The sequence below is a fragment of the Mobula hypostoma genome, chromosome 12 (assembly GCF_963921235.1).
Source record: "Mobula hypostoma chromosome 12, sMobHyp1.1, whole genome shotgun sequence".
NCBI classification, from domain to species: domain Eukaryota; kingdom Metazoa; phylum Chordata; class Chondrichthyes; order Myliobatiformes; family Myliobatidae; genus Mobula; species Mobula hypostoma.
Window position 1 is genome coordinate 29,910,583 of NC_086108.1, and position 27,039 is coordinate 29,937,621.

The following is a 27,039-nucleotide window of genomic DNA, read 5'->3' on the forward strand; positions in this document are numbered from 1 at the left end:
TGGCAGCTCGTTCCACACTCTCACCACGCTGCTGAGTGATGAAGATCCCCCTCGTGTTCCCCTTCAACTTTTCACCTTTCACCCTTAACAGATAACTTCTAGTTGTGGTCTCAAGGATTCCTGCAGCACACCACTAATCACAGGGCTCCATTCAGAGAAGCAACCATCTACAATCACTTCTGTTCTTTATCTTGTGTTTTTTTTGTGTGCTGAGTTGGATACAGAGTAACAATTATTTCGTTCTCCTTCACATTTGTGTACTGGAAATGATATTAAACAATACCTAATCTTGAGTGTTATAGAAACACTATGCAAAATGCAAAGCTGTAATTAAGACCTCTTGCTGGACTGAGAATTGTTACAGCACCTGTTTCACAGACCACTGCATGGCTCTTGGCAGCTCTCCATCCACATTCACCAGCTTGAGTGAGTTCTCCCTTGGTCCACTTATCAACGAGAAACAAGTCTTCATTTGACTTTGGTGCCAGCTATACAAGACTGAAGTAGATCTAGTTTAGAAAGCTAATACATGAGCAGAGTTCAATTTTATTGTGCAAACAGATTGGACCCACACCATTCAATAAAAAAAGAAGCAATCAGTAGTCTGGACTTCACTGAAATTTGCGGCAGTTCCTCAAGGAAGAATGGCAGTTGCCCATTAGAGGTGTCTTCATGTTTTGGAGTTCATGCACAGGTCCCAATCCCTCTGGGAGTGTCCCAGCTGCACACCATGTCTGGAAACTGCACAAGCGAATGGGAAGAGAAAGTTATTTCTAATCTGTTCATTTATTAGAAAACAAATTGAAACAAGAGTTCATTATTCAAACCCTCATGATCTTATTTAAAGGATGGAGAATCATGTTGCTCTTTGAACTCCAGTTTAAGTAGTTTTGTTTTTCATTTTGCAGTTGTATAAATACCTGCAATTTCAAGGACATTTGGCAACATGGTAAAATGACCCAGGACTTTGTTTTGTGGCTGTAGCCTGGCCAGGATCTCCGGAGGAGTGTTCTGGTATGTTCTTCCAGAACGGAGGGAAGCGTAGGTTGCTGGAGCACTGAGACAGCAGCAGTGCCTGTTGTGGGCATCACTGCCAATGATGATCTCCACAGCCGTCTGTGACAATGAATTCCACAGATTCACTACCCTCTGGCTAAAGAAGTTTCTCATCATCTCTGTACTAAAGGGACATCCCTCTATTCTGAAGCTGTGCACTTTAGGCCTAGACTCTCCCACGATAGGAAATGCCCTCTCCACATCCACTCTATCTAGGTCTTTCAAAATTCAATAGGTCTCAATGAGATTCCCCCCCCCCAACTGTACGAAACTCCAGTGAGTAAAGGCCCAGGGCCATCAAACGTAACGTACCTCATACAGACACCCTTTTATTCCCGAGATCATTCTTGTGAACCTCCTCTGGACCCTTTCCAATGCCAGCACATCCTTTCTTAGATAAGAGGCTAAAAACTGCACAATACTCAAGTGTAGTCTGACCAGAGCCTTACAAAGCCTCAACTTTGCAACTTTGCTTTTGTATTCTAGTCTTCTTGAAATGAATGCTAATGTTGAATTTGCCTTCCTCACTACCAACTCAACTTGCAAGTTGACCTTTAGGTAATCCTGCATGAAGACTCCAAAATCCCTTTGCACATCAGATTTCAAAATTTGCTGTCCATTAAGAAAATATTCTTTGCCTTTATTCCTTTTACCGAAGTGCCTTATACATGGAGCCTTGCTGCTCAGCCCTGGAATGTTCCTGGGTGGCTAGATCAGGATTCAGACTAAGTAAATAATGGACAGGAGAGAGTATGAAACCTGACTTGCTAAAATCTGGACCAGTGTATGTTTTCTGGAGTTGGGGGGTGGGGGAGGGAGAGGAGTCTGGAGCAAGGTATATTTCTGGAACAAAAATTCCTTCATTGTTCAAAGGTATTGTGTGATGACAACTAGTTTAACTTCTGAGGGCTGCAGTACTTGTACATCATCAAGAAGTCCCAAGCCTTCCTTTTTTCCATTTAGAGAATGAAAACACCAATGCATCTCCAAGTTTGAGGATGACACGAAGCTGGGCGGCAGTGTTAGCTGTGAGGAGGATGCTAAGAGGATGCAGAGTGACTTGGATAGGTTGGGTGAGTGGGCAAATTCATGGCAGATGCAATTTAATGTGGATAAATGTGAGGTTATCCACTTTGGTGGCAAGAACAGGAAAACAGATTATTATCTGAATGGTGGCTGATTAGGAAAAGGGGAGGTGCAACAAGACCTGAGTGTCATTGTACACCAGTCATTGAAAGTGGGCGTGCAGTGAAAAAGGCGAATGATATGCTAGCATTCATAGCAAGAGGATTCGAGTACAGGAGCAGGGAGGTACTACTGCAGTTGTACAAGGCCTTGGTGAGACCACACCTGGAGTATTGTGTGCAGTTTTGGTCCCCTAATCTGAGGAGATACATCCTTGCCATAGAGGGAGTACAAAGAAGGTTCACCAGATTGATTCCTGGGATGGCAGGACTTTCATATGAAGAAAGACTGGATCGACTAGGCTTATACTCTCTGGAATTTAGAAGATTGAGGGGGGATCTTATTGAAACATATAAAATTCTAAAAGGATTGGACAGGAAGATTGTTTCCGATGTTGGGGAAGTCCAGAATGAGGGGTGACAGTTTAAGGATAAAGGGGAAGTCTTTTAGGACCGAGATGAGGAAAAACTTCTTCACACAGAGAGTGGTGAATCTGTGGAATTTTCTGCCACAGGAAACAGTTGAGGCCAGTTCATTGGCTATACCTAAGAGGGAGTTAGATATGGCCCTTGTGGCTAAAGGGATCGGGGGTATGGAGAGAAGGCAGGTACAGGGTTCTGAGTTGGATGATCAACCATGATCATACTGAATGGCGGTGCAGGCTTGAAGGGCTGAATGGCCTACTCCTGCACCTATTTTCTATGTTTCTATGTTGAATATAGATATCCCCTAAAGGATGGCTTGTGTTCAATCTTTTATTTGACTGACTTGCAATTCAACGTCTAAATGGAGTCATCGTTCTTCTGGTGTTGTCTTTGCTTAGAACCCAGCCCACAGAATACAGCACACTGTTGCCTGTGGAGCCACAATGAGCAATTTATGTGGATTGCTTTATTTTTGTTTTTCCACAGATGTCAGATTCTTGGCAGAAAGAATGACTAACAAGTTTTTAACCTTCAAATTGGGAGAGCAGACGACATCAACATAACTTTGAACTTAAAAAATTTTTCTCTAATGTTAACAACAGGAATTCTGCAGATGCTGGAAATTCAAGCAACACACATCACAAGTTGCTGGTGAACGCCCTCGTACCCCATCTGTTACTCATTTTTATGCACACATTCTTTCTCTCACTCTCCTTTTTCTCCCTCTGTCCCTCTGAATATACCTCTTGCCCATCCTCTGGGTCACCCCCCCCTTGTCTTTCTTCCCGGACCTCCTGTCCCATGATCCTCTCGTATCCCTTTTGCCAATCACCTGTCCAGCTCTTGGCTCCATCCCTCCCCCTCCTGTCTTCTCCTATCATTTTGCATCTCCCCCTCCCCCTCCAGCTTTCAAATCCCTTACTCACTCTTCCTTCAGTTAGTCCTGACGAAGGGTCTCGGCCTGAAACGTCGACTGCACCTCTTCCTAGAGATGCTGCTTGGCCTGCTGCGTTCACCAGCAACTTTGATGTATGTTGTTTCTCTAATGTTGATTCCTTGCTGTGAAACTACAAGATTCTGTGTATCAATTTAAACTGCTTAATTTTTTTTATACGATAAGACTGCCATTTTTTTAATGTTGTGCAATACAGTAAAGGATTTGCTGATCCTACAGTGTATGAGCACATTTGGCTCTGGTGTGCTCTTTTTTAAAATAGAAATATTGAAGCAATAAAATAAGCTTCCCTTGTCTGATTGACTCTGCCAGACAGCAATGAAGTGGAGGAACAGGAGTGATCAGCCTGGCTGCCATTTTTAAAATATTTTGCATGAGAAGAAGGTGTAAGTATTTAAAGGCATTTTCTACCTTGAGTAATTTGTTGATAAAAATAAACATTAGTGTTGGCTATCGAAGTCTACAGGATATGGAGTATGTTGGATCTGTGCAGTGATTTAGTGAAATGCCACCACTGGTACCAATACCTCAAAAATGCAAGTTGATGTTAAACAGTATCTAGTTCCCCTCCTTAAACTGTGGACTGCTGCTTAACTATTTCAAATTGCCGTGGTTGGTGCATTTGCTGGATTTTGACCCTGTATTGTGAAGTTAGACCATAGACACTTGGATGGTTTACAAAATTAAAAGCTGACAATTTTGAGTTTAGGTTCTGGTTTGGGTGTGTCACAAGCAATGGACATAAATAGATGTCAATTGACTCTTCTGTACTTTGCCTCACCTAGAACGTTCTGGTATAGTAACAATTGTCAATCAATTCCCAGGCGCTTGCACAATTTGTTACCCTGGGAGGCAACCTATTTCAGCTGCCCAAATATCCAAAGCAGATCCAGAAATAGAACTTGGTTAATATCCAGCAAAGGAATGGTTAATATAAATTGCACACCCATTCTTTGTCTTTAATGAAGTTGTTGGTCATCCCGCACGTGTGGTCTGGAATTTATTTGATCAATAAGATTTAAATATTTAAACAGCATGTTTGGGAGGTGGTGAAACTGGATGTTTTCCTTAGAGCGCATGATTTTTTTTCAATCAATCAGTTGATATCTTTTTCCAGACTACACTTCCTTGTCAGTGGTGAAGAGTAGATACTGTTGCCAAGTTAATACTCATTTATTAAATGAACTGCTTCTTTATGAGAGCAAGGCCGTCTGTCTGCATTTTTTTTAACAAAACCAATAACCGCAGTTGCGAGAGACTATTTTTCTTATTAATTAAATCAGAGCTGTTCAACAGTCTCTTCTTGCCTTAAAGCTAATCCTTAAACTATTTTCTCATCCTCACACCAACTGGATAATTTGAGAAAAATGCTGCTTAAGGTATCACACTTGTAAACCAAAGTTTAAAAATCCGTGCCGCTTGAATGTGTTTGAACATTATTACTATCAAAACTTTTGACTTTTTTGGCTTTCCTTTATCTTGCCGGCTATCTTGAAGCTTTCTCAATTTTGATCTCAGTTCTGATTGTCTTCACTTTGTTTGGGCAGACTTGCTTTCATGACCTCTCTTGGAGCCTTCCTAACATGATTTTCTCTTGGAATTGCATTCATTGCTATGCAAGGTAAATTTTAAGGATTAAGTAGAAACATAGCATGACAAAATATTATGCAAGAGGCTTCCTGCAGCCAGGGTCACTTATTTAATATTGGCTATTTGGGGGAAAAATGTGCATTTTTGGTCATCAGAATGTTTTTCATTGATCACAGGACTTGCATCTTAGGCCCACTGTGGTTTGTATCTGTTGTCGGCCAGTGCAGTAAATGGAATATTTTAACTCTGGTTTTCCACAGCTTAGAAATGAATGTCTTTTCATATAAATGTTGAATAAAATTGTTGTAAGGATTATACAAAATTATGGCTGTAGGAGTAGCCAATTAACAGCAGGATACTTTTGTAAACTTGTACATGCACCTATCAGAACTCAAAATAATACCCTGAAGTAATTACATGAATGTTGCCTGTATTCAATCATTGTTCATTTGGCCATGCCAGTTGCTAGCTGCTCCCTGATTGTTGCTATTTTTGTGTTGTTATCGTGACCTTTAACATTGGCCCAGCCTGAGGAAGTTGCAGCCAGAACTTGGATGTGCATCCTCTGCTCTAGGCGGCCAATGGCACTTCCAGGTGATTCCAGCCTTGCAGCGACATTGAAAAGCAACCCTGAACTCACCAGGAAATGCATCAGTAGCTACTTTTGTGGTTGTCAGCTTGGAAGTTGAACTCATTGTCTGATTCCAAGAACAAAGAGACAATGCTGACTGAGATTCAGTAGTGATGTCAACCTCTGTGCACGCCCTGCTCTATTTGAAAGGATATGTCTGCTTGATTTATTAATGAACTGTGATTAATAGCAAACTTTAGTTTGATTTAAGTGAGGTAAATGTTTCCTGCTAAGCCCACGTTCATTTAACTATATTTTTATTGGCTTTCATGTTTTGAATTATAAGATTTTTGACTTCCCTCTTTTGTTTTCTAAAATTTGAGCTGGTGGGTTGCTCTTCCATTTATGTGGCTTTCCTGTGCTGTTTTTTTGTCGAAAAGGATAGCAGTGGCTCTGTCATAGAACTTCATATTTCTCATCTCCTTTTGTGTTATTGAAAGTCTCATAATTTGGCTTAAACTCATCACTAAAGAATGGGTATTATACCTTGTTCAACAGCCCTACAGTCCTAGGAATCTGAACAGGTCAAAAATTTAGCAACATTACCTGACCCAAACTGATCTCCTTAATGTAACTTTTAGCCATGAAACATGTATTGATGCAAAAGATATTGGTGGGGAAAAGAATTACATATCTGAACATTGCTTGTCTTTCAACATCAACCAACAAAATGGCTGAAATTCAAATTTGCTGCTGAATTTCTGTGGTAAAGTACTGATTACACATTGGGTATAAATTGCATATTTGGGTATGTTGCCTTGGGAAGCTTTGCACTAGTAAAAGATGCCAAATGAATACAGGCTTTGCCTTGTTTCATCACAGTGGTTAGAGAGGCCCTCCACTGGTGGGAGTCAACCATGGATTTTGCATCCCAGCTTTCTACGTAATACACAAGCCAGGGCAGTGTGCAATGGAAAGAAAACTGTTGCCCATGTAGTAAGCTCCCCCTCTCCATGCATCTGATAAATCCAAAGGAACGGCAGAGACTAAAATAGTTTGGTGCCAGTCAGTGTTGAACTCAGTGTTAACTCAACTGCCTTAGGGATTCCAGCTCCGGATCAGAGTTTTTTCTTCTAGGTGAGCTGCTGACTACGGCTGATGAGCCCCATGTGCCCAAAGCAACCATCAGCAACCCACCTTTGCCCCTTCTCCTGTCAGAAGTAACAGTTCTACCGGGTTTCATAACTAAACTGTACGTGAAGGCCAGGAGCTGGATTTGGTTGTCAAGATATGCGTCCATTGGGAGCATTCAATGAGTAGTGGGAGCTTGTCCCCACTATTACAACCTTAAGGTATCAATGGTTAAACATGTTTAATATGTGAAGAATCCAAAGTACCATTGAGCTCATTCTAAACCATTATTATTCAATGTTTTCTAATTTTTGGATCTAGGTAAGGGAACTGTAAGCTTTACACAAAGTGAGCTGGAGGCGTTCAGCTGGTCAGACAGCATCTTTGGGAAAGAGTAAACTGTCAGTGTTTTGTGCCGAGACCCTCTGTCAGGACTGGAAAAGTTTGCTGCCCAGTCCATCATGGGTAAATCCCTCCCCACCACTGAGCACATCTGCACGGGGCATTGTTACGGGAAAGCAGCATCTGTCATCCGGGACCTCCACCACCCTAGTCATGCTCTGTTCTCACTGTTGCCATCAGGAAGAAGATACAGGAGCCTTAGGACTCACACCACCCGGTTCAGGAACAGTTATTATCCCTCAACCACCGGGCTCCTGATCAGTGGGGATATAACTTCACTGAGCTGTTCCCACAACCTATGGACTCACTTTCAAGGACACTTCATCTTATGTTCTTGATATTCAATGCCTATTTATTTATTATTATTATTTCTTTATTTTTTTTATTTGCACATTTTGTTGTATTTTGCAACCTGATTGTCGTTCTGTTTGGTGTGGTCTTCCGTTGATTCTGATTATTCTATTATGGATTTATTGAATATTGCAAGAAAATGAATCTCAGGGTTGTATATGGTGCCATATATGAACTTTGATCTTTGCCTGCAGTTGCTAGTGGTTCACTTGATTCCAGAATAATAACAATACCTCTAGCTTAGTGGGAATAAGCGAATATTATAACTGGCACCGCAGATGTACTTTAAGCAGAAAATTATTCACAGAATCTGGAAAACTTTCTGGAGCTTGCAAACGCTGTTGGCGCATGAAAAGAATAATGTTTAGTCAATTTTCAGAGGTGAGGAATTTTTAAGTGCACTCTTACCTTGAAGCATTCTGAAAATTGTGGTTGGTTTTTTTTTTGGAGTAGACCTATTTGCATTGAAGCAGTGATTCACTCGTCTCACCCTGGAAATTGACAAGTTGATTAGCCATCATTCGTAGGCAAGGGTTTACAGCTGGGTGAATCATCATTTGAAAAGGCCAGAAATAAAAACTAGTGTCTCACTGAGTTTCTGCATTAACTTAGAGCATGATGGGAATAGAAGTGTTTTTGTTCTTAAAAAAAAATTGTAGTAGGTTGGATATAGAAAGCTGTTGCACCAGCGGTAACATGGTTGTTAATGAAAATAAAAATGCAAGTCAGAAAAGGAAACAAAATGTTGGGGTGAGAATCTGTGTAAGTGTGGCAGAAATCATCAGCGTTTTGTTGAAACACCTGAAATTGCCCAATTATATTCAGAGAAATGGCAGATGGAGTTTAATCTGGCTAAGTGTGAGGAGATCAAATGTAAAGGGACAGTCCCAAGACCCTCAGGTATTGGTATACAGGGGATCTTGCAGTCCAAGTACATAGCTTCCTAAAAGTGACCACACAGGCTGATGGAGGTGGTAAGGGTGAATGACAGGCTTGCCATTATTAGTCAAGATATTGAGTTCAAGAATCAAAGTTGTGTTGCGATTTTTAAAACTCTGGCTAGGTTGCATTCAATTCTGTACTCCGCATTAAAGGAAGAGTGTGGCAGCTTGGGGAGAGGGTGCGGAAGAGGTTTATCAGGATACTGCCTGGATTAGAAGATGAGTGCTTTAAAGTTCGGGGGTTGGACAAATGTGTTTTCTCTGGACTGGTGAAGGCTGAGGGGAGACCTGATAGAAGTTTACAGGTTTCCCCCGCCATCCGAAGGTAGAGTGTTCCTATGAAACAGTTCGTAAGCCAGAATGTTGTAAAGTGAAGAAGCAATTACTATTTATTTATATGGGGAAAAATTTGTGAGTGTTCGCAAACCCGAAAAATAACCTAGCAAATCATACCAAATAACACAAAACCTAAAATAACGGTAACATATAATAAAAGCAGGAATGGTATGATAAATACACAGCCAATATAAAGTAGAAATGCTTTTCTACAATCATTGCCGCACTGTTCTCCGTAGCAAAAATCTCACGCAAGCGCTCTCGGCAGAACCACTTCCTCCAGTAACCTTTAAGCTCTGAAGCTGCCAAATCATACCAAATAACACATGAAAATACACAGCCTATATAAAGTAGAAATAATGTATGTACAGTGTAGTATCACTTACCGGAATCGGGAAGACAGCGCCGAGCACACTGATGATGGTGTGTTAGGCTGAGTCGTCGGAGGTTGGGGTGGTGCAGTGGTCCCCAACCTCCAGGCCGCCGACCAATACTGATCTTCGAAGCATGCAGCGGTACAGCAATAGCTGAGATGCACCCAGCACATCTTTAAGAAAAAAGCCAAAATAAACAAGCTAATTAATTAGGTGCCGCCCGGCACGTAAATGGCGGCCCAGATCAGAGGCAATTGCCGATTGTGTTGCATTAGTGTTAGGGTTAGCCTCTGATCTGGGCCAACGTTTAGGTGCGGGGCGGCACCTAATTAATTAGCTTGTTTATTTCGCCTTTTTTCTTAAAGATGTGCTGGGTGCGTCCCGGCTACCACTGCATTCTCCGTGGCAATGTATCGATCAGCGGCCCGGGGGTTGGGGTGGTGGGACATTGGGGTGTCACCTCATCATCGTCTGTTTCCATCAGGGCAGGCAGGTCATCTACTTCTATTTCTGCCTGCCTCGATGTCGAAGGTCGAGGTTCATCGTCTGCTGTGGCTGATGTGGAAGGCTTGAAAATTGACAGTATGCTTGACTGCTTAGCCTCGCGCATTTTTCTGTCATACAGTTCTTTGCAAGCACTCAAACCATCCTGTAAATATGCCGTAAGCTACATACCCTTTCAAAATAAATGTCGTACTTTATCATTGCAGTGAAAATCTCATGCAGTTGCTTCACGTTCAGTTCCTGGATGACTTCACTTTTGGTCCATTCGCTACTGCATTCGGTTTCGATTGTTATCTTTTCCTCTTCCAATTGCATTAGCTCTTCATCTATCAGTCCTTGGTCATGGGATGCCAAATCTCTTCAACATCATCTTCATCAGCTTCCACAAGCCAAACTCACTTTGTCCTTACTTCGTTCACCATGATCAAAACACTTAATTATGTCTAGTTTTACGCTAAGTGTAACATCCTTACGAGCTTTTTCAGGCTTTTCCGACACCTTAGAACTCATCCTGCTAACGGCTGCTCACAGGCATGTGTTTAAGCAATGCCGCCTAGAATGCAATTCCGAATCCGGGGGAGCTTAGCTGTTCGGGTGCGCGCTGCCTTTTTTCACACGCTGCCTTTTTTTCGTAACAGTGAACACACCTTTTGTTGGCGAAAACAGGTAACTAATGTCGGTCTTTCATAACAGCGAGGTTTCGTAAAGTGAACGTTTGAAAAGCAGGGGACACTTGTGTAAGATTGGAAAGTATAATAGACAGCTGGTATATGTTCTCCCATGTTAAAGTATCTAATACCAGAAATTCAAGTTTAATTGTCATTCAACCATACACAAGTATACAGCTAAATGAAACAGCATTCCACTGGAGCCAGGTGCAAAACAGAGTACACATTGTGACACACAGCACATATAGTTAAAATAGCACATTACAGTCACAAACCACAAGTCCCTGTATAGCATGACCTGAAGGCTGATGGTACCCAGGGGTGCAGTGGTGCCAGAGCTCACTGGAGCACCACTCCGGCACCTCTGTAAAAGGAAAAGTCAAAATAAACAAGTGGGGAATTTAACAGTGGCCGCATATTAAATAGAGGGAATTTTACGGAAGCGGTGGTTGGGGAGAGGGGCTGGTGGCTGGTGGGGAAAATACCACGAATAACATTAGAATATTTGATCGTTTTTGGTGAAATCCTGGAGCTGTTTTTGACCTGTTGTCCCAGCATTCCCTGCTGTAGCCCCCCGCCATTTCACAGATCCTCAGTCTCTCTCCAGCACTCATTGTTTGAGCATTGTTTGCCGAGAAAATAAAAATCTTAGATCTTTCCAAAAGTGGCACGTCGCTTGCTGAAGTGGGCCATTAGGTTTGGTAAGCACGAATCGATCATTCGCACAATAAAGCAGAAAGAAGCTGAAATTCGTGGAAGTGTTACTGCTACCCCTACAACGGCAAAAATAGTCTCTCTGGTTCATGATAAAGTGCTTGCAAAGACTGAGAAAGCATTAAGTGTGTGGCAAGAGGACATGTCACAGCAGCATATCCCTGTTGATGGCAAAATTATGCGTGAGAAAGCACTTAGCCTCTATGAGCACTACTGTGAGGGGGTTGAGAAGAGCGAGAGGAAGGAGTTTAAGGCTAGTAGGGGATGGCTGGCTAGCTATGTAAAGCGCTACAGCCTCAAGAACTTAAAGATCAGGGGAGACTCGGCATGGCAGATGTACCAAGTATCCTACTATGGTGCCGATTGAAGTCTCTCTGGAAAAAAAAATTATTGATCACTCACTTTCAAAAGCTCACACTGCTGTTCTAATTGTTGAAAATATATCCAGTGAAGATGCTCTTGGAAAATTATGTGACACCATGAATGCTTCGCATCTAAAAGCAACTTATTCAATTTTTCATTCTGCTTATTATTTAGCTCAGAATGACAGACCATATTTTGATCACTTTGGCATATTGGAACTTCAAAAAAATGGTATTGACATTGGAATTGGACTGCATTCCGGCACTAGTGCTACAGAGATAATTAATCACATAGCTATTAATATGAAAAAGAAAATTTGCCAGCATATCAAGCAGATAAATGGCAAATTTTCTGTTCTCATTGATGAATCAACAAGCCTGAGCATTAAGACTGTCCTAATAGTTTATTTGAAATGTGGAAGTGATAAGGAAGGTGATCCCCATTTTATGTTTTTAGATCTAATTGAACTGCCTGATCAGAAAGCTGCAACTATTGCTAAGCATCTATTGAACTGTCTCAATAACCATGGGTTTGATTACTCTTACTTGAAGCAGAAGCTTGTAGCATTTGCTAGTGATGGGGGCGAGCGTAATGCTTGGTGTCGAATCTGATGTTGATACAGTTCTCAAGGGACATTACCCCGATGTGATAATTTGGCACTGTCTTAATCACAGATTAGAACTTTCAGTAGGTGATTTGGTGAGAGAAGTTAATGGAATAAATCATTTTCAATTATTTATGGACAAATTGTACTCTGCTTACAGTAGATCACCTCTAAAACAAAAGGAACTGTCTGAATGTGCCTCTCAACTAGAACAACAAATTTGCAAAATAGGCCGTGTTCTGGGCACCAGGTGGGTAGCTAGCTCGTTTCCAGCAGTTTCAGCAGTCTGGCAAAATTTCATTTTGAAAAAGCAATGAAGGATGAAACAAGATCTGGGAGTGACAGAAAAACCTATGAAGGTCTGTTGAAAAGACTCTCTTCAGAACAGTTTCTATTGAACTTAGCTCTAATGTATGACTCGTTGCACAAACTTGGTTTACTGTCAGAGTGTTTACAGAAACGCACTACTACGATTGTTTATGCGGACAAACTGATCCAACGGAGCATAAGATCACTGCATGGACTGAAAGAGTAACCTGGTACACAAACTCTAGAAGCTCAAGAAGCAGTTGAAAAGGGGAAGTTTGGAGAAATTACCTGAACAAGCAACAACAAAATTGTCTCCATTAATTATCTACAGTTTCTTACTAGTCTTATAAACAATTTGCAGCACCGTATGTTCACGGCAACATCCTTGAAAGGTTCTCAAACTTCTAAACCTCAAAGTATGTATAAATCCCTGCTAAATGAAATGTGTGTCCTTGATAAAGATAACTGGCCTGCTGAAATATCGCCTAATTATGGAGAAGCTGCAATATCATCTCTGTAAGAGGTTTAAGCTTTCCTCTTCCACTGTAATAAATGCCTTCAGAGATTATGTAGAGGATCGTGGATGCCGTATCCCCCAAGATTTGCGCCCATTACTGAGCTGTTCACAAGTTATTCCTATAGTACTGCTGAGTGTAAGAGAGGATTCAGTCACATGAACTTGAAAGCAACAACAACACGCTCAAGAATTCTCATAAATCATGTATTAGTACTTTGTTAAATTACACGGACTGCCTCCAGTACAGCAGAATCCTGAGCCATATGTCACGTCATGGCTGCGGTACCACAGATCAGCAGGTGACACCAGGACAAGAGTTGCTTCAGACCCCCGAACGCATATTACGCCTGACCCTTTGAGCAAATTATCGTGAAACTTCTCATTGGTGGCATTTGGTAAGGAGGTAATTACTTTTAAATTGGTAAAATACATGATTACTGTCTTTTTCTTTACTTGATAATTATATTTTATGATAATTAGTGAGTGCAGCCGTGCAATACTTTGTCATATTATTAAATTAAGTATTATATGTTTTATTGTACCAGTTATACACTGAAATGTAGTGATAAGCTACAATCTTGTTAATGTCTTAACTATCACTATTTTTCTGTGGAGCTCTGGAATTCATATATTTCTTTCATCTTGGTTTAGTGCTTGATATTATAAAAAGCCCTGTTTTTATTTATATTTATTTATATATATATATATTTATATATATATATATATATATATATATATATATATATATATGTCACACCTGCTCATTACATGAATGGGGCAAGGAAGAGAGAGGATATAGGAAATGGCAAGCATTTTGTCAGCTTCGGCACCTAAAAAATTAGCACTGCACCTCTGGTACATGTGATGCTGTTCTGGAGCCACATTTCTGCAAAAACAAATATGCAGCAGTTCTGCAGCTTGCACTGTGTCGGTCGCAGATGAAAATAATCCCAACTTGTCTCGTGCTTTGCTCAGCTACAGATGAACACAGTCCAACACCCATGACTGTGTGGTTAGGCACAGCTCAAATGCGGGAGGAGAAGATGGCAGCGCGCGGCGCGTGCGCAGCTCTCCGGTGAAAAATGATGTCATATCTGTTAAATAGGGGCCGTGGACAATTCTGATTTGATGGAGAATGGACGTGAAATCACAGAGGAACATCTGGGGAAATTTCTGAAATGCCCGTTCCCCGCTGTCGTTACTGTGTGATCAGGAATCTTTCGGAGGGTAGGCCTCAAAATCCCCGGCCTTGCCTGCTTTTGGCGACCGAGAAAGAGGTCGAATTGCTCGGACAGAGATGGCGCTCAGTAGTCGGTGTCGGAGAGCTGATCAGAGCTCGAAGTTTTTGGATGACTCAGAGTCAGATTGTGGTCGGCATGGCAGGGAGAGTTTTTCTTCCCTCTCCCGACTGCGTGAGATGTGGGACATTTGAGAGACTTGGAACTTTACTGTGCTCACGAACTTTCTTCATCAAGTTATGGTATTGTGCACTGTTGTAACTATATGTATAATTATGTGGTTTTGTCAGTTTTTTCAGTCTTGGTCTGTCCTGTGTTTTGTGATATCACACCGGAGGAAATAATGTATCATTTCTTAATGCATGCATTACTAAATGACAATAAAAGGGGACTACGTGTCTTCATAATCTAATCTATCGATCTGTCAATGACACAATTTTGTTGGCAGAATTTGAAATGGTGACAAGGAAGCATATAGGAGCAAGATAGATCAGCATGGTATCACAACAATCTAGCACTCAGTGTCAGTACACCAAGAAATTGATTGTGGACTTCAGGAATGAGAAGTCGAGGAAACACACACTAGTCCTCACCAAGGGTTTAGCAGTGGAAAGGGTGAATATATTCAAGTTCCTGGGTGCCATCATCTCTGAAGATCTATACTGGGTCCAACATATTGATGCAATTACAAGAAAGGCACGACAGCTGCTATATTTCATTAGGAATTTGAGCAGACTTGGTATGTCACCAAAGACTCTAGCAAATTTCTACAGATGTACAGTGGAGAGCCTTCTAATTGTTTGCATCCCTATCTGGTATGGAGGAGCCACTGCACAGGATCAGAGGAGTTTGCGGATGGTTCCAAACTTAGCCGGATCTATCATGAACACTAGCCTCGCCAACGTTGAGGACGTATTTAAAAGGCAATGCCTTAAAAACAGCAGCGTCCATCATTAAGGACCACCATCATCCAGGAACATGCTGTCTTTTCATTTCTGCCATCGAGAAGGAGGTACAGAAGCTTGAAGACACACACTGAACATTTCAGGAGCAGCTTCTCCTCTACCATCAGATTTCTGAATGGACAATGAACACTACCTCACTCTATGTTTTCTTACTCTTTTTTCACTACTTATTTATTGTAATATGTATAGTTTATTATTATGTATTGTAATGTACTGCTACCACTCAGCAACAAATTTCATGATGTATGCTGGTGATATTGAACTTGATTCTGGTTCTGCTGCCTCCTCCCGAGTGGCTGTAACAAGCGACGCAGAGGCATGAGGCCTGGTCCAGACAACAACCAAGGCTACGCTGCTGCCCCTACAGTTGGTCTCGCCAATGAACCAAAATTGCAGTATTTTGCATTACCAGTGTCCAATAGGGTCTTGTGATCACAGGAAATGCATTTGAGACCATAAGACACAGGAGCAGATTTAGCCCATTTGGTCCATTTTCCCTCTCAGCCCCAATCTCCTGCCTTCTCCCCATATCCCTTCATGCCCTGACCAATCAAGAGTCTACCAGCCTCTGCCTCATATATATATCAAGACTTGTCCTCCAAAACTGCCTGTGGCAAAGAATTCCACAGATTTGCCACTCTCTGGCGAAAGAAATTCTTCCTCATCTCCGTTCTAAAAGGATGCCCTTCAATTCTGAGGCTGTGTCCTCTGGTCTTGGACTATCCCACCATAGAAAACATCCTGTCCACATCTGCTCTATCAAGGCCTTTCACTATTCAATAAAATTCAATGAGGTCACCCCTTATTCTTCTGAATTCTAGTGAATACAGGCCCAAGAGCCATCAAATCCCCTTCATATGACAAGCCCTTCAATCCTGGAATCATTTTCATGAACCTCCTTTGAACCCTCTCCAGTTTCAGCACATCCTTTCTAAGATGAGGGGCCCAAATATGCATCATTTGCACCACTCTGTGACCAAGTGTGCCGCTGCCTTACTGGGAAAGGGGAGAAGGGCAAGTTTTTTTCCAGTGCCTGAAATCTGTTGTCATGGATGGTGGTGAAGGTAAATGTAATAGAGTCATTGAAAATGCTGTTTCGTACACAAATCAAAGGTTCATTTGATTGTCAAAATATGCATGTATAATACAACTTTGATATTTGTCTAATCCAGACAGCCATTAAATACAATTAAGACCATTGGTGTTGATGAAAGAAAAGATATCAACTCCCCCCACTCCAGCATGAAAAAGAAAAGAAACAAAACTCGCACACCCCAAAATCTAATAACAGCCACCAAACAATCAATGATCCTCTACACATTACAATCCCCAACACCCTCTTTCACAGAAAAAAGCAGCAACAATAGCACCTAATCCCCAACCCCCCCCCCCACACACACACAAAAAAAATCAACAGGGCACCCACTCGCCAATCGACCACAAGAAAACACCGAAAAACTGAAGGAAACCAATATAAAGTACAGTCCAATAATCACATAAATCTCAGGATATGGGAAATGCCTTTTCACTGCATAGGAGGAGAGCAGCCCCATGAAGTCAAGTCTTTCTGTAAAGAGTGACAGCTGACCCATGTCCTAATGCCGCCGAAACATGTCGGTCCGAGCCGTTGCCTTCACCGTGATACTTCAATCTTCCTCGCTGCTTCAAGTGAGAGTCATTTACGACCTCACGCCTCATCTCTGATCTTTTCCACGAGTCAGTTTGTATTCTCTGAACTTTTCAGCCCCCTGTCTCTTGATCTTCGCGAGACAGCTCTCCGGACACAGATCGAAATTCAAACTGTACTTCACGGGCTCCAACAGTTTCTGTAACACAAACAGGAGAAAAAGAATAAGCAGAAGCTGTGGAAAAAGTCAAATAATTGGAAAGCTTTGCTATCTGGAACATTTTGCCTGTGGAATCGTCATTCTCTGGCACCGTTTTGACCGGAGATGTGCAAAGAATGGAGAGATATGGGTTTTGTGTAGGCAGAAGGGACTAGTTTAATGAGGTATTATGTACAGTACTCAGTATAGTGTCATGGTGGCCTGTTCCTGTTCTGGACAGTTCTATGCTTAATACGTAAACAACAGAAATTCTGCAGATGCTGGAAATTCAAGCAACATACATCAAAGTTGCTGGTGAACGCAGCAGGCCAAGCAGCATCTATAGGAAGAGGCACAGTCGACGTTTCAGGCCGAGACCCTCGGCCTGAAACGTCGACTGCGCCTCTTCCTATAGATGCTGCTTGGCCTGCTGCGTTCACCAGCAACTTTGATGTCTATGCTTAATACATTTGTTTTTACTCTCAGCTGAAATGTTAACTGATTTCTTTCCAAAGATGCTTAATTTCTCCAACATTTCCTATTTGTTTTGATCCAACTGGGTGAATTCCGTCACTTTACCACTAGCAGCTCATTAAGCAGCCATAAATGTTTGACGAACTGATAACTATCCACAAGGAGCCATTACAGTTCCTCTTGCTTCAAACTCTCCCTTTGTTCTACACATTCTCTCACCCTCACCCCACCCCACCCCCCATCCCAATCTTAGCTCCTACTGAAAGTAAGCTAGGAATCTCTTTTTCCCAGATCTGATAAGGATCACAGACCCAAAAGAACAAGTTTCTCTTTCCAGATGAGCTGCTGTGCTTTCTCTGCACAATTTTGTTTTGTTGTTCTTGCTCATTCTGTCCCAGAATCCTATATCACCAATGAACTATTATTGGTTGAATGGGACCTGTACTGAAACTACAATTGAGAGTTTTATCTGATTCCAACAAAGTGCAATAACTGCATGAAGCACTGATGTAAGCATTAGTTTACATTCAGCATTAGGATTAAAGAAAGTTATAGATTGTGCTGAGGTGTTAGTGTGCAGAATCTAGTTAGGGTGCCAGGAAAAATCCTCAAGATACTTGGAGCATAAGAGCAGGAGTAGGAAGATCAAAGATCTTATTTAACTCGGCAATGAAATGAAGATATTTGCGGGCAATCGGTGACTATTAAAACATAAATGGAAAGGGCCCTTAAATGTAGGATCACTAGAGGACTTGGGATTCTGAGTTAGGAGTTGTAATGCTGTATCAGGGTGTTTATTGCTGAATGTGAAATTTCTAGAAAGATCACTAGAAAGTTGGGAGCTTTTCACACTGGAGGTTTTCCGAAGAAATGGGAGGAAATGGGAAATCACATAGAAAAGGACGAGGAGTGGCATTTTTCGGGAAAAGAATTAGGAATTTACAGAAAGTTAGATTTATTGTTATTTAACTATGTACATGTATACCAAGTGAGACAATGTTTCTCCAGCCCAGGGTGTAAAGCACGATAGTACACATATCATACATAGGAAAGTAAGAAACTACAAATGAATTATGCGTAGATAAACAAGGTAAAGTGCATAAATTAAATATTGTAGGGGACAGTACAAATTATCTGGGCTGCAACATTAAATAGTTTAATGTAGGAGAATGTGCCAATTCAGCAAGAACCGGCAATTATATGGCCTTGCCACTGTTTGTGTGTTGGGAGGTGCAGACTCTTCCGTAAAGGCAGAGTTGTATCAGTGTAGGGCATGTGCCGATTGAGCTAGGAAGTTGATGCAAACTTCCACGATAACATGGATGGCTCAAAGGCCTGATGGATATGAACAGAAAGATGTGGGGAAGGGCAGTGATTATATTGGATTTTGTCTGTGGTAGCAGGAAAATAAAACCAGAATATGGACTTTGTGAAATTGGCCTGTGGCTATAATCCAACACAAAAAAATGCATTTTCTTTCAAGGAAATGCTAGAGTTAGTAACTGATATCAAAAATCTGATAATTTAGTTTAAAAGACTTTATTCTCGAAAGCAACACACACAAAATGTTGACTGTTTATTAATTTCCATAGATGCTGCCTGGCCTGCTGAGTTCCTCCCTCACTTTGTGTGTGTGCGTGTGTGTGTGTGTGTGTGTTGCTCAGGATTTCCAGGAGCTACAGAATTTCTCATGTTTGTGTTTGACTCCTCCACTGTGAGGTCGCTTTGAGGGCTGCCTACCCTGGAGAGGTTTAAATCTTTTCTTCACCATGAGTTATTTATTCGTATTTGCGCAGTTTATTGTTCATTGATTCTGTTTACAGTTACTGGTCTATAGATTTGAGTATGCTTGAAGGAAAAAGAATCTCGGGGTTCCATGTGGTGACATGTATGTACACTGATAATAAATTTTACTTTTGAACTTTGGCCTTGAGTTCAGTGAAAACCTCTGTCACTGCTCCCGCTCTTTGCCCATGAACTCACCCAGACCCACTACCACAGCCACACATCCTTCCTTCCTTGGAGCTTGTCTTCACCGCCCTCTTGTGCCACATGGCTTCCTATTAGATTCCTTCTTCTCCAGCCCTTGACCTTTGCCATCCACCTATCACCTTCATCTGGTTCTCCTTCCTTTCTCCCTCCTTTTTATTCAGGCATCTTCCTCCTTCATTCTCAGTTTTGAAGAAGGGTCTCAGGCTGAAATGTCGACTGTTTATTCATTTCCATAGATGCTGCCTGACCTGCTGAGTTCCTCTGGGATTTTGTGTGTGTCACTTTGGATTTCGAGCATCTGCAGACTTTCTTGTTTTTATTCTCTAAAGCTCATAATTAACCATTCATTGAGCTTTATCATTCTAAGGCTGCTTATTTTAACATTGCAGCTTGTCATTACAAATTTTCAAATGGAGATGTTATGTTCTTATTTTGAAAGTTTGCTTGAAAACAGAAAGCTGAGCATGATTATCATATGTTTTAAATGGCTAGTCTCAACCAGCACTTGTGACTGTTGAAAACAGAGTTTGTTTTGTAAACTTCCAAGTGCCAAACAACACTGACAGTTATGTTCTATGAAAAACATGGTGTAACTTTATTATGGTTAACATGAGACATTTGACTTTGTTCCTTTTTGTCCATATAGCTGTTAGACTTTACGGCAAACACCTTTAAAGTAGAACTGGCAGAAACTTTTATATGATAAATGCAAATTAATAGGGCTTGGAGCCAAATAGAAATATGTTTTGCTTTATGTTCACTGCATTTTGAGTAAGACCTGAAAATGTCTATTGTGTGTATTTTATTATCTCCATTCTCAAGCAAAGAAGTAAGGACAATGTATCAAATGTCTGTCTTCACATCTGTCTTGTCTTCCATGCAAGACAGTACTGCACATCTCAATGTCACTGTGTTTGGGATGAATACAGATTGTCTTGTGTTTCCATGGAAATATGGCATTGTTTGATAATCATTGTACACTGCTTGAAGAGTCTGGGTGCTAAGAAAGGATTGGTAACTATTTCAGTAATCTGTATTTGTACAGTTTTTATACTTCAAAACCCTTGAAAGGAATTGGTACAAATTTTAAACACCCTAAAAACACATGCATGAAAATCAGTTTTCTAATTATTGTGACAAATTCCAGATTTTGTTCTTATTTCTTTCCAAATTGGCTTAAGTAATCAAGCATGTGTACTGGAACTACACTAACTAGATTTTGCACGTTAATAAATTACTTTGAAAATCCATCTGCATTCGATGAGACTACTGGGTGGCGTGTCAACAAATAGGAAATTTTTAATGATTAATCACTGCCATTTCTATTACTCCCAACCAGCCCCAGCCCTGGATTGCTGTTTTTGCTGTAATAATGAGGGACATAGCATTTTAAAGCAAAACTTGCTACTAGAATGAGTTCTTTTGTTGCGTTCCAATTGCAAATATTTATTCTACTGTGAAAATTTCACTAATCTTCTCTTTCAAGTATTGTGCAAATGTTAATCATATTCGGTATGGCTTTTGCTTTCTCGCACTCATGCTACAGAAGGGGTTGATTTTTTTTATTAAAATGTTGTAACCCGCCCCCCCCCTTTCTCTTCCACCACAAAAATACCGGAACTTTTCTTGACTTCATCCCCAGAGTTCAGTGGTACTTCTGCTTGTGAAACTCAGAGCAAATTGGAGAGTGAATAGAGAGCTACTTTTATCTTTTGAATGGCTTTGCATTTGATCACAGTATGTTTGGCTAGAAGGTTTGTTGTACTGTCTGTGGATGCTTCTCTTTAATAGGCAACTGAATTGCAGTGTACATGTCTCAATTGAATTGGGCTGGTTTTAATTATTCATACAAGTCTACACAGCCAGATAATGTTGCCTGTAAACCCCCCCCCCCTACCCCATTCACCACTCCTTCCCTTTGTTCTGGGGCTGACAAAATTCCTTTTGCTCATCAGCACCTTATTCACAAGGAGCCGGTCTCAGGTTTGGCCTCTGAAGTTTTAAGCATGAAGCCAAGAGGTGCTGTTGCATGGCAGAGGTAATTTTTTTTGTGTGTGGAGAGGTTTGGAAGACACTCTGGAAGTAAAAGTTTAAACTCAGGCAAACAGGAAACCCTTGCATCACACAGTAGGAGGAGTTGCAGCGAACTCTGCCAGAAATGGATTTGTTCCAAAGCCAAGCAGTGCCGTAACTTAGTGAAGTGTGTGACAGGATTGCAAAAACTTCAGTTCAAAGTGGTTAAGTCCAAGAGCCAGGATCATGAAGAGGAAAATACGAATGCGGTTACCTTGGAAGCCTAAAATGGTACATTTGGCTGTGCTTTGATTTTTAGCAGTGGGGGTGAGGGAACAGAAGCCAGGAGGAGTATTCTTTATCACTGAATATGTTGGCTTTGGTGTAATGCAGTGATTGAAAAGTATGGCATTACCTTTTCCGTTGTCTAATAGATTTGTCTTGCTGGCTATTGAGCCCATTCTATTTTGCTTCCTCTTCATTTTAAAAAATCCTGTTTATAAAATAGTGTGATCACTGATTGAATGGGGGAAATTGGAGCAAAAGATTTACAGCATATTTACTCCAAAGCAAAGTGCTGCTCTTGCTGTGTGATATTGTGCAGTATCAAATGTGAATGCTGACTGACCCCTCAAGCTTGCCAAGCTCTTGATCAAAAAGATGATGAAGATTTGATTCATGGTAATTAAACACTTCTTACATTGAATAAATAGCAGTGCTATGTGCAAAATATCAAGTGGTTTAGAAGCTAGTTTATGTGTTGACACTAAATAGCATTTATTTATTAAATGTCACTGTGAAAGTACTCTATTGTGAACGTGGAGAACAGGATTTGTACTAAATGGTTACCAGATCAAACTGCGATTTTGTTCCTTGCAGATCTAGTGAATGTCTCCCTAATGTATTTAATGCCCATTTGAGCATTGCTGGAACATATTTTGTACGATGTTTTCTATACTACTAAGTGCATAGTAGTGGACTTCCTTCCCTTCAGTGGACTTTCTTTAAACATTTGTTTTGTACTATTTCTCAACGGAAGGATTTACTGTTTTGCGTTTTGATCTTCCACAGCACAATTCAATCCAAGACTGGGGAGAAGAGGTAGAGGAAGGAGCTGTTTACAATGTTACCTTGAAGAAGGTCCAGATACAGCAAGCAGCCAACAAGGGTGCAAGATGGCTGGGGGTGAGTGGCCTCAGACTTTACTCTTCTACAAATAATGCCGAATTCAAAATCATGCTTGACTTGCACAACTAATATTGGTGTAACTGGATCATTCTTGGAATAGCTATGAACTAGTTAGGAACTGTCAATCTGATTACATCAAAAATACATAACTAGATGGGAAAAAAGGTGGGTGCAGAGGGACTGGAAGAGAAATTAGAATGATGAGTATTGTTAAATTTTAAAATTTACAGATTCTCATCTTTCATTGGTCACTTTTATTACAGTATCATTTTGTGTATTTACTTTGGAGCAAACCCAGTGTATAATTAAGGGATTAATTTCTGAAAATTGGTTGTTGCACAGAACATGTTCCAGGATGGTTCGTCCCCATCCACCAAACACCTGTTTATGTAAATAGAGGCGTTTATTGTTGACAAGATGAGCAGGAGGTTGTTTGCTCAGAGTAGAGTTTGGGGTTTGTTTTGAGGATCTTGACCTGCTTTTGAAGGTCCTGGAATTCTGCGTGGGATTTTTCCCACTGAAGCAGTTTGTTCATCTGGCAACATCCATTTGCAGTCGGGAAGATATTCTACTGGGATTCCGCTCCAGCTGTTTACAGAAATCATTGTGTACCGGCTTGATTGGGTTCCGTTTTTAACTTTGCATAGCACAGTAAGCAGATTTTAAACTCAAACTGCACACAAACAGAACCAAATATTTTTGGAATTTTATAGGTGGGCAGTGTACATGGAAGTTATAAGGAGTGGGTAAAATATTATGAATGAGGCATTGGGCTTTGTTGTTTTTGCTTTGAATTGTATTTATTGCTTCAAACACTAATGCTGAGTGGCTTCCCTGTTACCGATTTGTATGAACGTCAGTATTTGCTGCAGCTCTATTACTGTGTCCTCAGCAAGAATAGTGTCGAGGCTTTGGGTTGAATCTTGGACTGCAAAGGTGCATTGTGCAGGTCATCTTAATCTTGTCCATGTACCTGTAGTTTATCCTTTAACCCCATTCCCACTGAGCTACTGATTACCCAGATCCTCCACTCAGCCATGACTGAGCTGAAGTAGCAGGTGATTCTGCCACATCAGTCCCTCGGTTCCTTTACTATTTTTTTAAAAAAAGGATATGTCTTTTAAGCTCCCTTGCAGTCACTGGTACTTGATGTCCATCTACATTGTCTCACCTGTTTGAATTTCAACAATCTGATTTCTGTGCCTCTTGTAGAAGTAGCACCAATGGGAAACTGTGTGACTATCATTCTATGCTGTAATGTGTTATCCCTGACAGGGCCATGATATCCCCTGCTGCCTTTGTACTTGATCTTCCCCCAACCTCCCCCATTGTTCTTGAAATTAGTGAAACTGTCCAACTTCCTAATCTAGACTGTTCCGAGTACCTGCTTCATGCCAACATTTCCCTGAACGATTTCTGTTGAACGTGAATCCTCAAGTTTTTTTAGTTTGGATCTTTGGTTTAAGTCCTATTTCTTCAACAACATTTGAAACTCAAAGCACTGCCCTGGCTTTAAGCATCGACTGAATTCAGCACCTATGTTGACCCATAGTTGCAGACTGCCTAGCAATATGACTACTCTAGCAGTATGACCGTGCCCCACCACCCACTATCCTGCTTTCTTGTTTTAGTTCGGCCCCTCAAATTCTGCCTGATCTCCCAGCTTTTTCCCCATGCAGTATCTTAGCTTCTTGACCTCTGCTTGTATGTTCTGTTGTCAAGTTCTACCTGACCATCCCTGTGTGTAAACTTGTCCGATCTAACAATGTCTCTGATCTCTTTTTTTCTGAACTTAAGTCCTCGTAGTTCTTCCGTGAGATGCAGCCTCCTGCTTTCTGCTCCCCTCAGCCGTGCCATCAGTTGCTTATGTCTCACTCCTTGGACTCAAACCTTTGTATCTTTCCTTCTGTCACTTATTTTCCGGTTTTCATTAAAGTTGTGTATCCTCTGCTTGGCAATTGCACTCTGCCATATTTGCCTTGATGTCTATTTTGCTGTTTCCTTGTCCAGACTCGTTGCAAGAAAGGGAGGAGTTTTGAGAATAAGTGGTTCTAAAGATGCTGCAGTTGTGCACAGAGCTGGTGGTAGCTGGAATCTTGCTGCATATTTTTAATAAAAACTAGTGTTTAAATAAATGTTCAAAAGTTACCATTAATCCATGGCAGGAAGTGAATTCAAACGGGAGTAGGACAATACATTGATCTGTAATTCTGTCTCTGCTGATCTAACTGGTCTTCCTGTGTTAGGAAGTGTGCAGACTGTTAAATTCTCAGAAGTATTGTCGTTCATCCTGCTTTTTAAAAATTACTCCCATCCCTGTTCTTGAACTTCTTTTAAACCAAGGCGATGTCTGTTCTCAGGATGTAAAAGCCCATGGAACTATTTTAAGGATCAGGATAATTTTCCTGACTTTGCCAACATTGCTAAATCACGTAATTCGTTTATTATTGAATGACTGTTTATGGGAGACTTCCACATGCAAGTTGGTTACAGAGTTTACCATATTACTATAGATGCTACACTTAAAATGCATCTTGTCTGCGGATGCCTTTAAAGGTAGTGAAGTTACTTGACATATCAGTAAAGTAGGTGTCAAACCCTTTAGATTATTTTCCTAACCATTTTCATTCTTCAAAACCTGTTTGAGCCTCCATTGTAAGGATTAATGATGTCCTTCCTTCCCCTTGCCCTCCCAAAATAGAATACTTTTAGTAACAATGCACTGGAGAAGAGCATGCTCTAATAAATGTAATGTATGAAGATATATTCTTTGAAATATTCAATACCAGTCATCTCCTTCAAAATGCACATGGTTTGCAGCTTTACTGGTTAGGTTTACCTTTGACGCTGGCAATTATTAGGAGATGGCAAAATGTGTATTATCCTGTTAGTAGACTGCAGTCAGTCATTCTGATTGTTTTAGATGTTATTCAATGTTTCACTTCTGTTCTTGTCCTTCACTTCATTTTCCTGACGATGCAAGTCATAACAGTGGCTTTCAAGTTCACAGATGCCTTCTTATTTTCCTAATCTTGAAAAGTAGGTTTGGTTTATTTGTATGTCGCATTCCTGATGATTCATAACCAGGAAAATTTTAATTCTGAAGCTTAGCCTTTTGTCTTAAATCTGCTAAAGTCTTACTCTATAAAGTTCTAATCCTTCAGCACAGCAATCAAGATGTTCAGTTTATAAGGAATTTGCCTGAATTCTCATAATCCTGTGCATTTGTCATTAATAGGATAACACCTTGTGCCAACTGTAGAGAAAGCAGATTGTATAATGGCTATGTTGTTCAAAAGCGAAGCCTTTTGAAAGGATAATAAAAGACTATGCTGAATGCTGGGATCAAAAGGTAGTTATGCCAAGCAGTTAAAATGTCCATTGGGCTGACTGCCTGATTCTCTGCAGATTTGAAATATATAAGTTACTTGTAAACCATGTCCAGGATTTGATTAATTCATGAAAGGTCAACATTGATTTGGTCAGATTTAAATTATTAACTCTACCAATATCAGATGTATGATGTGTTGTAGGGTCAAAGTTCAAAGTAAATGTATTGTCAATGTACATGTATGTCACCATATACTGATATTCATCTTCTTGTGGATATACTCAGTAAATCCAATGGCCATAATACAATCAGTGAAAGATCCACCTAATAGGGTGGACAACTCGTGCAAAAGACAACAAACAGTGCAAATACAAAGAAAAAAAGGAAATAATAGTAATAAATAAACAATAAATGTCGAGAACCTGAGATGAAGAGACCTTGATAGTGAGTCCATAGTTGTGGGAATAGTTCAGTTTTGAGGCAAGTTATCTCCACTGGTTCAAGAACCTGATGGTTGACGGGTAATAAACTGTCCCTCAACCTGGTTGTGAGTCCTGAGGCTCCTGTATCACCACCTGGATGACAGCCACGAGAAGAGACCATGATCTGAGTGGTGGTGGCCCCTGATAATCGATGCTGCTTTCCTAAGACAACGCTCTGTGTAGATGTGCTCAATGGTTGGGAGGGCTTTTACCCACAATGAACTAGGCCATTGTGACATTGAGTCACAACTCAGCCAGATTTTCAATCTCCCTCCTATATGCCGATTTGTCACCACCTTTGATTTGGCCAATTACAGTGGTGTCATCAGCAAACTTAAATATGGCATTGGAGCTGTGTTTAACCTCACAGATGTAAGTACAAAGTGAATAGAGCAGGTGTTTAAGCACACAGCCTTGTGCAGATGGAGATTGTAGAGGAGATGATGTTGCCAATCTGAACTGACTGGGGTCTGCAAGTGATGAACTCAAGGATTAAATCGCACAAGGAAGTATTGAGACTAAGCTATTGAAGCT

At 40.9% G+C, this 27,039-nt stretch overlaps 1 protein-coding gene across 5 annotated transcripts in view; it reads left to right on the plus strand.

Annotated features, from left to right (window-relative positions):
• Positions 1-27,039, plus strand: part of rgl1 (ral guanine nucleotide dissociation stimulator-like 1) — a 299,811-nt gene that overhangs the window by 205,528 nt on the left and 67,244 nt on the right. For 3 of the 5 annotated variants that reach the window (XM_063063771.1, XM_063063773.1, XM_063063770.1), the window contains exon 2: positions 22,576-22,689. In XM_063063771.1, coding sequence (XP_062919841.1) covers positions 22,576-22,689 — 114 coding nt within the window. Of the gene's footprint in view, positions 1-21,662; positions 21,796-22,166; positions 22,186-22,575; positions 22,690-27,039 lie in introns of those variants that run through there. The other 2 variants (XM_063063772.1, XM_063063774.1) reach the window with 2 other exon arrangements.